Source organism: Lupinus angustifolius, chromosome LG11 (genome assembly GCF_001865875.1).
Source record: "Lupinus angustifolius cultivar Tanjil chromosome LG11, LupAngTanjil_v1.0, whole genome shotgun sequence".
In the NCBI taxonomy this organism is placed as follows: domain Eukaryota; kingdom Viridiplantae; phylum Streptophyta; class Magnoliopsida; order Fabales; family Fabaceae; genus Lupinus; species Lupinus angustifolius.
Window position 1 is genome coordinate 7197054 of NC_032019.1, and position 13490 is coordinate 7210543.

At 32.2% G+C, this 13490-nt stretch overlaps 1 protein-coding gene across 4 annotated transcripts in view; it reads right to left on the bottom strand.

The window, feature by feature from the left end:
* LOC109360512 (MADS-box protein CMB1-like) overlaps positions 1-13490 on the bottom strand; it is a 38022-nt gene that overhangs the window by 13763 nt on the left and 10769 nt on the right. For 2 of the 4 annotated variants that reach the window (XM_019605471.1, XM_019605470.1), the window contains exons 3-9: positions 11089-11170; positions 10108-10169; positions 9907-10006; positions 8182-8223; positions 3060-3101; positions 2315-2436; positions 1998-2225 (exon numbers count right to left, since the gene is read on the bottom strand). In XM_019605471.1, the coding sequence (XP_019461016.1) occupies positions 2135-2225; positions 2315-2436; positions 3060-3101; positions 8182-8223; positions 9907-10006; positions 10108-10169; positions 11089-11170 (541 nt within the window). In that variant the 3' untranslated portion in view covers positions 1998-2134. Of the gene's footprint in view, positions 1-1997; positions 2226-2314; positions 2437-3059; positions 3102-8181; positions 8224-9906; positions 10007-10107; positions 10170-11088; positions 11171-13490 lie in introns of those variants that run through there. The other 2 variants (XR_002109177.1, XM_019605472.1) reach the window with 2 other exon arrangements.

The window sequence follows — 13490 nt, forward strand, 5'->3', positions numbered from 1 at the left end:
TATTATAACAAAATTAAGATATTAAGTACTATTGTCATAGATTGAATTTTGATTTCAGCCTTGTATTAATACCTAAGAATTCAACCAGACCTTATATAACTGGAATAATTCCTTATGGCTAAAGTGGTGCCTTATGTTACTCCATAACAAAACCCTAGCATTATTCTTCTAGGTTATTCTGAGAGGAGGGAACTTCTACAGTACCCTTTAGCATCTACAGAATTATTTCCTTTTTGTCTGTACTCTCTCTAATGCCAATTAGGGGTCCATTCCCTTGCTCAAGACATGGTTTTGTCATAGTACCATGCATGATCCATGCGGTCCTCACTTCATATTTATTCATTTTATGCATGCAAATGGATTTAATTATTAATAGAGATGCAATGGGCCAAGCTAGCAATGAAAGATAAATGTCCTCTCTTAACTTTTCTGTGTTTGGAAAACAAATTTTGTAGGAAGAGAAGATTAGGAAAAGTTCACTCCAATCTAAATCCAGATGTTATACAAAATTTTACCATGGACTTGTAGTAACATTTATAAATGAAATTATGACTTTTCAACAAAAGATTATTGGTAACAATCAAACTTCAAACTTAAGCATTCATAATAAGATTCAATATTTTAATTGCAGTCGTGGTTATTGAGTTTGAGATCGTTGCAATGTGAATTATTTTGTCACTAAAAAAAGATTTTTGATATCGGTACGGCCTGATGTGACCCAAATGCAATCCAATGCGGTTACATTATGGTCCATGGTGGTCCATCATCGTGATTTAGTATCACACCGTAATTGTGGTATGACACGGTTATGGCAGTTACCGCAATCACAATATTGCAGTCACCGCAATCACAATATTGCAGTCACCCTTATATGATATGGTTCACAATTTAAAACACCGATTAGATTCTAGATCATCCAAAATAATTTTGTTGTTTCTTTGCTGTAATATTTTATCTCAAATACAGTAAGTATATAACTAGTCATTAATAATGAGTACAATTATTCCACATGCATAAGGACATGTGAACAATGGATTAGAATGCCCTAGTAGTCTTAAAGTTTTTCTTTGTTATTATATTTCTCTCCGATCAAGCTCGTTATTTTATGGGTTGAACTACTATTCCAAACGGAAAGAATGTCCCTTTCTAACCCACCACTTTAAAGGCAGTGCCTACGTCTAAAAGGAAGCTCCTTGGAAGGATTCTGTGAAGATTAAATTATCCACAACTTTTACATGGATTTGACGAAAATCTAGCTAGGGATCTCACATTGTCTACCTTAACTCTTAGAGTGCTATATATATAGGTGAACAACTTTCCTTTAGAATTAGTTTGTAAATTAGATTTTGGAAGAGAATAAGAGAAAATGAACACTTAGTACCCTCCAAAATCTAACTTTCAAACAAATCTTTAATGTTCATTAGTTTTATTATAATAAAAACCAATCACCACAACAGCTGGAGGATACTAAAATTAACCAATGAGAAAGATCTACTAACATAGAGCTGAAGAAGTGGAAGGGGCCACATGATATGGTGAAGTGTGGGAGAAATTTTTTATTGTCAAATGTTAATATGTTAGTATTTTTTTGTTGTAGATGAGACTCGAACTGACAATCTTCTTTACTCCATTCCTTAAACATTTTGCTTTAATCATCAGACCACTTTATGACTCTATGAAATCTTAGACATATGGGGTTTTGAAGTTATTGGCATTTTGAACTATACCTAAAAAAATTATGTGCAGGATAAGTTTGAAAATATATGAGGGGGGGCACCTGTCCAATTGAAGGTCTGCCATTGACCACAACTACCATTACACTTATAGACACAACATAATGGACTACACCACACAGACCTCTGAGGAAAAGCAAATTAATGAGGAGAACCAGTCATCACTAGTCATCACTGGCATTTCTTTGTGGCAGAGAAACCCATTTGAATTAAATCCAGATGGTTATGAGTATGAGGTATTGAATTTAGGAAGATGTTATAAAATTCCTCAAAGAAACATGTCTTATTGGCAAATAAAACATATTGTATGACATCTAATAATCCAGCCCAATCTTCTAGGCCGCAAGATATCTACAAAAGCATAAATTTTATGAAATAATGAACTTTACTGTGTTAGCAATTCAGTGCATCCATCCATGCATGAATTCACTAGTATTCTGGCCTGAGGTTCCTGGAGCTCCTCCTGCTTTATTAGTTGCTGCAGAACTGCTGCTGTTGAGAAACAATGACGAATAAGACTTTTACAAACAGATAATGATAAGTATATAACATTTTATGCATTTTAGGGAGAAGAACATTACCCAATTATCAAGGTACTATTGCAATGTGCTGTCTCATAGTATCCCTCTGATGTGGGAGGGTGGCGGTTGTATGGTGCATTTTGCTCCCATGTTGGTTGAAGGGCTATATTAATTTCCTCCCACTATGAAATATGGAAAGTTAGGACATGAATCATAATTAAACGGGGTGGCATAAAATTAAAGCATAAATAATTGAGTAGGAAAAAGCAATTTCAAAGTTGAAGATAAAAAAATTTATGGAGGCAATATTATGTGAACGATTGATGCAAATCAGAGTTCATCACTTGCTGTAATATTGTTGAAATTATATGTATGATAGATAAAAAAAATTCAGCGTCTTCAAGTTTAAGCAATTGGATGTTATTAGAATAGAATATGTAGTTAGACCTAACTCATAAGATGAGAGGTGCTCAAGCCTTACACAGATTATTTTGGTTATATTTCAGCCCAATGTGGGAATATCTTAACACTTTGCACCCAATATTTGTTATAAACTTCAATCACCAAATAACAAAGACCAAACAAGAAGGGGTGCAAATGAGATCACACATTCTATGAGAAATGGCCAAAGAGAATGAGTAGACAATCAAGATCCTGTCCAGCAATTGAGAACTTGATTTATTTTAATTTTTTTTGAACAAAATAAAGTTCAAGGAGAAATTTGCACTATATATAATGAGAAGATCAAGATTGACCAGCATCCTATCCTATAAAAATAACAGTTGAAAATAATTTGTCTTTGTACCTGATTCCTCAGCATATTATTGGTTTCCAGTAGAACTTCTTCCTGTGGTATCCATTAAAAAGAACAATCAAGTAACAAAAGTAAATGAGAGAGTTAATATGAGCATAATATGAACCTATATTATTTCTAATGAGAGAGTATAGAAATATTGTATTGGATGGTAGATTGAGTGCTATCCTCTTATAATGAGAGAGACAAATATAGTAATCCTATTCTTTTTATAGCAGAGATATTTCTTGACTAGTTCTCATAGTTTTTTACTTCTCAATTTAAGGAGGTCTTTTCACGATAATGATATTAGTGTTATTTTTCTACTTTTGCTCTATTTCATTTATCTACTTGTCGTTTATATAAGTGAACACTTTACATCACACAATAGAGAAAATTGGTTGTATTTCTAAATATGAGATACCAGGTTCATCTGAGGAGCATAGCTTGTGTGATCGTCTAATCGAAGGTGGAAGAGCCACTATTGTCTCACTTGATGGAGACATATTAAAATTGACAGCATGCAATTATTTATATTGGAAGCTCATGATGAGGATCACTTATACTACAAGGATATGCATGAGTACATTTATTACAAAGACAAGCCATAAGGTAAGATTGATAAATATTGAGAGTTTTCGAATTGAAAAGTTGTTGTCACGATTTAAAATTATATTGATATAAGCTTATTTGAGAATATGCTCACATATACAAATGCTTATGAGTAATGGTCAAAACTTGAATCTATGATTCAAAAGTAAATTCCTAGAAATAGAGCATAACTTGTTAGAAGGTTGGTGAAACTTGACTGCAAAGACGATCAGAGTATAATAGAACACTTGAGATCATTCAAGGGTCTTATCAATCAATTGAAAAATTTAGACATAAAGATAGATGAATAGTTGCAAGCACTTCTACTACTCAGTTATTTGCCTGAAATATGGGCACATGGTAGTCATAATGAGCACATCAGTCTCATATGAGAAGGTCTAAATACATATTGTTTCAAACAATGTATTGAATGAATAATTCAAAAGAATGAAGTACATCCCTATAGTCTGAAGCAAACATTGTGGAGAGACGACGAATAAGTGAACCTCATTGAAGGAATGAATCTCATTGAAAAAACAAAAACAAAATTAGAGATTGTTCTCAATCTTGAATAAGGTAAGTAACATGTATTATTATAGCAAATAAGTACATAAGATATCAGAATGCAAGTTTCTCATGAGAGAGAGAGGTCATAAAGTTGGTACTATCCAAGAAGATTTAGTTGTTTCAAAGGAGAAAAATTATAAGCCTATGACAATTATCATTGCAAACAATGGTTATACTCTTCAATGGAGAAGGCAACTATCCAAATTTTGTGCATTCATATGTTTAGGTATCATATAAATGATCCCTTAGAAGATTCTATTACTTTTTTAGATTCATTGATGACCACTTGAGAATAGTAAGAATGTACTTGCTGAAAAAACAAAGATAAAGTATTATTATAGCATTCAAAAAATTTCATGCTGTAGTTGAGCATGACACTAGGAAGAAGCTAAAGTGTGTGAAAGAAACAATGATGGAGAGATCTTAGTCTATTTGAAGCCCTTTTGCAAGGCTTATAGTATCAGGATGGAGATGTGACCACTAAAGACTCCTCAATTAAATAGAATAGTCGAGAGAATGAGCAATATAATTGAAGAGAAGTTCATATGCATGTTACAAGATGTCAATTTCCCCAAGTCATTTTGGGGTGAAGTAATAAACACTCCAATCAATATCATAAACATGACATATTCAATACCCACACATGATGAGATTCTAGAGAAGTCGTGGTATAAGAAGAACACATCCTTCAACCATTTGAGAGTATGAAGAAGAATATCTCCAATTCACTTTCCAAAAATATGAGAGAAAGAAGCTAGATGTTAAGACCAATGAATGCATATACGTGTATCCTAGAGGACGAATTTAGATTGTGGGATCCAGTAAACAAGAAAGTTGTTAGAAGTAGAGATGTTGTGTTCTTTAAGGAATAGAAAATTAGATATACTTAGAAAAAATCAATGCAAGTCTAAAGTTCGCATTGATTCAAGGAGACAAATTCTGCAACAGACAAACCAGATTTGTCAATAGATAGATCCAGGTCATCAGACAATTCCTAAACATACATATCAATAGACAAATCTCACTCACAAAGAAGATACAAAACCTAACCAGACTAATGAACAATCATCTGATGATCAAATGACCACAAACTCACAGAAGCATCAAGAACTTGAACCAATAAAGCATGATTGCAAGTTAAACTAACACACTTCAGAATAGAAAGTAATGTTTCATCAAAATATCCCGAAGACGATTATATCATATTGACATATAATGGTGAACCTCAAAATATCTCAAAAGCTTTAAACACAATTGAGAGAGGATGGTGAATTAAAGTCATGAAAGATGAGATGATCTCTTTACATTAGAACAAGACTTATGATATGGTGGAACTATCTAAAGGAAGAAAAGTCTTGGCAAAAATGGGTACGTATGCTTAGAATTGAAGAATGAATCCAAGACCAAAAAAGAAGCTTATATTGTCATGAAATGGTGAAATTAAAAATGAGTTGATCTTGATGAGATACTCTCACTAGTATCGGTATTCCATTATAGGAGTAGCTTTGGGTTTAACAGTCAACCTAGACTCATAAGTCAAATAACTTGAGGCCAAAATAATTTTTACTTGAGGCATCAAAGATGAAATCTATTTGGAGCACCTAGAAGGATATAAAAAACTAGACAAAAAACATCTAGTGTCGTATGAAGAAGAGTCTCCATAGTCCGAAGCAAACTCTTTTATATTAGTACAAGAAGATTGAATCCTTCACGACTAGACTTAGTTTCAAGAAGACAATTTATGACGTTGTGTGTTTATCAAAAAATATGTAGATGAAAACTTTATTGTGTTGCTATTATATATCGATGATATGTTAATCATTGGATATGATTTAAGAAAGATTGTTTGTTTGAATAATGTTTTGAGTAAGTCTTTTTCCTTGAAAGACTTATGTCCTACAAAACAAATCCTTGGAATGAGGATAGACATATATCATTCTAATAAGTTGATATGACTATCATAAAAAGAAAGTATATTGAGAAATAATAGGAATATTGAGATATTTGAGGGTAACTATCAAGAGATTTTTATGTTTTGGTATTTAAAACCCTAAGTTGGAAGGACACACATGGGCAAATATGGCTAGAGACGTATATTCTGAGTGAAGTAGAATACGTTATCAACAAGTGAAGCAGAATCCGTTATATCATCTGAAGCTAGCAAAGAGATAAAATATACGAGGGGGGATATCTTCCATGAAAGATATATTTTGGACAAAGTACATTAATTACTTTATCATTGGATAAAAAATATTGTGGAGAATGGTGAGTTGCAGCTAGAGAATATTCATACCAATGACAACTAATATGATATATTAACCAAGACAATTTCAGTCAAAAACCTAACATATGCTTAAAAATGAGCAAGATTTATGATTCCCCTCAATTAAGTTAGAAGTGGAAAGTTTTTAGGAATATCTTCTTAATTAATGGGAGAACATGACCGTTGAATCTTGGTGAGGATCCATTGAATATAAACATATGATCATCAAATCTTAGTAGGTAATTCATTGAATATATTCTACAATAATATTTCCAAAGTTTTGGAATTATCTTTGACTCTTGAAAACTATGAAGTCCAATCTACAAAAGTTAAAGATAATGTTTTTAAGGTGTCTTAAAAATATTATGATGGTTAATTCTCCACTATCTCTTCATGAAAAAACTTTTTCTCATTAACTATATATAAAGAGAACGTGTAAGAAAGAGAAAAATGACAAACATGTGAGAAGAACACCATAGAGTTGATATTCATCATAATGTAAGATTGGGTTGAGATCTTCTCCAATAATGAACCCTCCACTACTGGAATATGAAGGGAAAAGAGAGTTTGAAGTTTTTTAATCTTTTTATTAAAAAATAATTAAATTTTTGACAATTAATTTTCCCTCAGCCATATGTCAAGATCTGCATCGATAGGGTTGACAATGAACTAAACCAACTCAATATTTATTCAAAACTCGGCTCGTTATGTAGCTCAATAAACTTGGTTCATGAACCAAAATAGCAGAACTTGAGCTCGTTAAATAAATGAGTCGAACTTGAGCTTTTTACAGTTCAACTCGTTAAGTTCATGAGCTAGCTCAATATATATATATAGTTACTCAAGTGAGAGCAGTTCTCATATAAAAATTATGAGAACAATAAATATGGGTATTACAACCAATCATGAATGGTTAGGATTGAAAGTTAGTTATTGATCACATGATAGTCCTGTGACTGTATCTTTTAATCTTAACCATTCAATCAAGATCCAATGATATATATTAAGTGTTCTCATTTCTCACAATACCGCATGTTCTCACATGAGTAGTTATATATATATATATAAATTAATTTTTTATGTTTATCGTTATTATACCATGACCCATGCATTTTCTTTTATGTTTATTGTTATTATATATAAACAAAGTTATATTTATATATCTATAACCTTTTGTAGCATTTTAAAAAATGAATCAATTATTTGAGTTGTCCAAATGAACCAATTCGAACTTAACCGAACAATTTGCAACTTTAATTGAGTCGAACTCGAGTTAAAAAAATAACTCGTATCAAACTCGAGTCGAGTTTCAAGCTAAGCAAATTCTTATTAAGCTAAACTCTGGTTCGAATAGGTTCGGCTCATTTCCAACCCTATACGTTGAGTACTGAAGAGGATCTCTATTCGAATAAGACTATACTATTCTTAGTGAGAGACTACATAGACATTATATCCCATCATACTCGGGTGAAATAGAATGTCGTTGAGTCAGAAACAATTATTGGATCATTTTTTGACTAGTTTTACAGTTTTTTACTTCTCAATCTTATGATGTTTTTCTAAATTAAAATTATTGGTATTATCTTTGTAGTTTTACTCTATTTCATTTATCTCCTTGCTATATCTGCAAGTGTCCAATATACATAACATAACGGAGGAAAATTGGTTTTTGTTTTTCCAACAATATAAATAGAAAGTCAAAACACAGTTTACCTTAGTTTTCAGATCAGCCAGTTGATCAAGCATATGTTGTGTCTGGAGACAAGGAACAAATAAATGAGAAAATCTTGTTGGAGTTATATCATAATAATAATCTAGTATATAATCTTAAGAGTTTGATGTCAATCACATTGAGTAACTTATTTTGCATATGTTGTGCCAGAAATATTTCTTCTAAATATGCTTCTGATACTATATTTGGCCAGGTAAACATGTATCAAATGTTCATTATTAGAGCTTGACGTAACACTCTTTTAATGCATGACTAGTTCTGTTATATGTGAATCTGAAGTATATATATATATATATATATATATATATATATAAAGGATTGAAGAGAATATGACACTTAATTTTTGCAGGCCTCTTAGAGAGAGTTGGATAGAGAGACTTTATATACAATGTCATGAGATGACTAAATTTATGGTTCAGCAATGAGTGTGTGGAAATAAAGAAGTTCAGTGGGATAAAATTGGGCAAGTTGAATAATATATTGTTTTAAATGTATTGGACCAAGATATAGTATCAAGATTAATTATGTTGTTGATCATATTTACTCCATCTTGTGATGATAATATAGCAAGTGATGCATCCTTAATATATGAGTATAGTTTCTAGTTTGGGCATGGAGCGATTCTTTCACGATTAACAGCATTGCTTTGTGTATATTTTTACACTAATTTGAGAAATCAGAATATGTTGTATATGGGAGGATCTTCTGTAGTACTCTCCAGTACCATAGAGGAGTCGGTTTCATCATATATGATGGCTCCAATGGAACACTACTATGTTCGAATTCAAGTGTTCCATGTTCCATACGGCTTCTATGTCCTTTGTCATGTACATGGTAAGTTAACCAATCAAGAATACCATACTGTATGAACTTTTCAATGTAAACACTATTCATGAAGTTCTCCTTTCAAGCAAGAAAAGAAGAAAAATAAAACCATAAATTTTGAAGTATATACACAAGATATGGCTCCAATAGCACAATACTTATGGAATCCATATGGGATGAGAACATGGACCTATTGTCCCAGATCATATTTCATATATTATCATGGACTAATGATAACGAAGCAAAAACAACAATAATAATAATAATTTTTTTGATTTTTTAATTGATACGATATGTTTTTATTAGCCTGAGACAACATATGAGATATGATCCGAGAGAACAAATCTCCCTTCCAACTATGGTTCCCATAGAGCTCTCTCTACCTTCCATGTACATTGTAGGCACACAAGAATTTCCTATAACTAAATCCTTCTTGCTTTCTCCTTTGCATGAAGAACCAAGAATAATAATATTAGCATAAAGGACAAGACATATAACAAACTCTTGCAACATAAAGTTGTTAGTATTTTTGTTGTTGTGGGTAACACTTCACTCTCAACTTATCAAACTATCTTATAACTCTTTTTTTTGTTGATGGTGGAACTCGAACCCACAACTTCCTATACTTCATTTCTTACATCCTCACTCTCCACTATCTGACCAACTTATGACTCTTTACACGTGACATATAATTAATTATTTCAAGAGGGAATATGTTGTCTCAAGTATTACCATTTTACTTATCAACCCCTTTTCATTGATAACAAAATAAAAACTTAATACCTATTTAACTTCAGTTTTATTTTCTTGACCAATATGAAATGAATGTACATCGAGTATTACAAAGTTTGGCACAATAGATGTTAGCTAAATTTACATACCTTGTTAGACCTGATTTGCTTTAATGAAGAGTCCAGCTGACGTTCAAGCTGCTCAAGCTCCTTGATATCTAAGTGCTCCAATTCTTCCCCAAGGAAATTTCTACATGATCAAAATATAATTTATTTACATCCAAGTTATAACCAAAACATGTTCAACTAGCTTATTTTGTGAAAAATTTAAAGGATGTACTGAAGATTTACCTCTGCGTACGTTGTAATTCCTCAACTTTTGATTTCAGCTTGAGATACTCTTGGTATCGCTTCTACAAAAGGGTGTAGTATTACACAAGACTTCCACACTAATATACATACACACTCAAAAAGGTAATCTAAATAACATACAAAAACACATCTGAAGCCTGAAAATAAAGTTTGAAGAATCAACATTTTTTAAGAAATTTTGATTGTAATTTGACCGTTGAGCTAATTATTCAGGTTTTATTATCCTAGAAGATCACCATGTTCTGAAATTCATGAGTGTTGTCCCAAAGTATATCCCAAAGTATATGCTAAATCAATAAAAATATATCATGTCAATTAAAAAATTAAATATTTATTTTTTTTTATTTTTCTTTCATTGTCATTAGTTTGGAACATACTTTAGAACAACAAATCTTTCTCCTTCAAATTACTCACTTAACTTGTTATGCCCTTTTAACAATTGTTTTTACCAATGATTAGCCTGTATATATCACAATGAATGTCTTGAGATTCAATTTGCCAACCATTGAACCAATAGCTTATTATTCTCTTTTTAATTTAATAAATTGTGTTTTGCTTCTAAAAAAAATTTAGAAATTTGAATTGATAAAAAGACATTTTAATTTAAGTCCGGATCCTCTCCAATGGAGAGGCTAGTGCTATGATAAGATTATGACACATAGCAATTTCATTTTTAAGGGTCAAGATTTTAAGATGTAAAATAATATAATTTTAAATAAATTAATTTAAACCATATTCCTATTATCTTCCTGGTCAGAGACATTTTACATTATCCACAACCAAACTCAACAATCTCTTCTTTAAATTCAGCTTTCGGGTCTTTATTATGTTAAAATCTAAAGACATTTTAAACACAAATTGTAGACAACATCATGTGATAATGCATAAAAATTTTATTTATTTTCTAACTTGATGGATCTCTTGAAAACCTATAGATGTCAAAAGAAGATGAATGAACACCTGTGTCTCCATTGCAGGTTGGTTATGTACTTCCAAGGATTCATAACTGCATCTGTGATACCTCTCAAGTGTCTTCCCCATGCTAAAATCAATAGTCAGCACACTAGTATAAGTACTTCAGAAAAATGAAAGGATAAAGCAATTAATTAAGTATACATAAACAAAATCATATAATATAGTACCTAAGAATATTTGTTAAATGCGTAACTGACCTTAATTTATAGGACAATTTAAATAATTTTTGACCCTAGAAGTTTACGCTAATACTATTTAGACTATAATTTGAGTGAGTTCTTTAAACAAAAATATCTCATTGCATCAATGTCAACAACTAAGGCTATTCCACTCAACTCAAGAAATTTGCTACCAAGGTCATTCGCTTAGTGATTCTATCAAAGCTTTCAGGTTCAGTAGTCTCATTGCATTCACTCTCTCCAAGTAGATTTATCAGAGAAGACAAAGTATTAGGTGGTAAGTTGTGTATGTTAGGAATAAGCCAACAATTTGAAAGAGAATGTAGAGAAGAGATAATAACACATAAAATTTGGTAACGAAGTTCGGCCAATTATGTCTACGTCCTCGGAAGCATTGTGAGACTCATACTATGTATTGGAGAATTAAGATTTGTATTTGTGGCTATAGTTCTCCTTGTGACATTAGGTTTACATAACACATGAATATATCATCTTCTATCCTGACTGTTTTACATCAGCCCAAACTCATAACTTATATTATTGTTATCAAGAGAAAAGACCCAATCCATTGAATATGAGCAATTGCAAAACAATCTCCACCTTGATGTATATCGTCAATCTTCAAGTTCCGCTGTTGGGTTGAAGGCGCTCCATAATCCAACATTAATGAATGTTCAGTAAGCTCAAGCAATACGTGAACTTGTCTATGGTATCCGAATTGATTAACATATCAATTGCATTTTCTGAAGTGTGAACCTTCTGCAATAGCATCCACCCACAAGTTACCACCTCTATAATTTTCCGAAATCTCAGATCAATATGTTTGGTCCTAGCATGATATGTCTGGTTATTTGCCAAGAAGATATCACTCTCCCTTGCACAATACAAAGAAACTCTACCTTGCTTAATGTCTAATTCATTTACCAACCCCATAAGCTATAAGGCTTCCTTAGAAGCTTCACCGGCTGCCATACACTACTTCAGTTGTGGACATAGCAACAACAAGCTAGAATGATAATCTCCATATGATTGGCTCACCTACAAGGGTGAAGACAAACCATGTTTTGGATCTTCCGTCATCCAATCTCTTGTATAGTCTAAATCAACATACTGTTAGGAATGATAATTCAAACTGAACATGTGGGTACCCGCCCAAACCGAACCTGAATTTAACGGGGAAAACCCGATGTGATTGAGTTCGGGTCCGGGTTTAATTTTCGGGTTCGAGTTTGATAGAGCAAAGACCCTAACCCGAACCCGCCTCGAAGTAATATAATTCAATTTAAAATTGAAATTTCTATAATGTGCCCATTGTTTTTAATTTCTAATTTTACTTTACATACTATTGGATCTTCAAATATGAAAGAAATGAAATAATACAAGAAAAATTTGAAATGTTAGATAAAAATTAAACGAAAATGATATCATACTTTCTTTAGTACATTTATAATTTTAGGATTTTTTCGGGTTCAGAGATGATATCTTTATTTCCAACCACGTTGAGTTGGGGTTCAGGTTTGGGTTTGGTATGTGCAAACCCGATCCCAACCCACCTCGTTGCCATTCCTACATATCGTTGAAGGCTCACTTTGTTGGCTACCAAATATGATATTGAGACTTGTTCAAATATATAAAAATCCATTTGACTACTTCTCAATGTTACTTTGCTGAGTTCGACATGTACTTACATACTTGATTAATTGATTGTGCCAAGTCCAGTCTAACACAAACATATCATACTACAAGCAGCTCACTACACTAACATATGAAACCTTTGAGATATATTTATTTTCTTCATTTGTATTTGGACACTAATCTAGGGAAAGTTTGAAGTAATTTGCCAATGGAGTGCTCAACGCCTTAGATATCAAGTCTCTCTAAGATCTTTTCAACATACATTTGCTAGGAGAACCAAAGTTTTCTAGCTCCCTTGTTCCCGTGAATATCAATTCTAAGAATCTTCCCAGCAACCCCTAAATCTTTCATGTCAAACTCCTTGCTCAACCTGACTTTCAACTCATTGATATCACTCAAATGATGAGCAGCAATTAACATATCATCTATATAAAGTAGCAAAAAAATTAAAAGAGTCATCATCAAGGCTTTTCACATAAACACAAGAATCATACTTTCACAGTGCTTATAACCAAGCTTCAACATATAAGTGTTAAACCGCTTGTATCACTATCTGAGAGACTGCTTCAACCA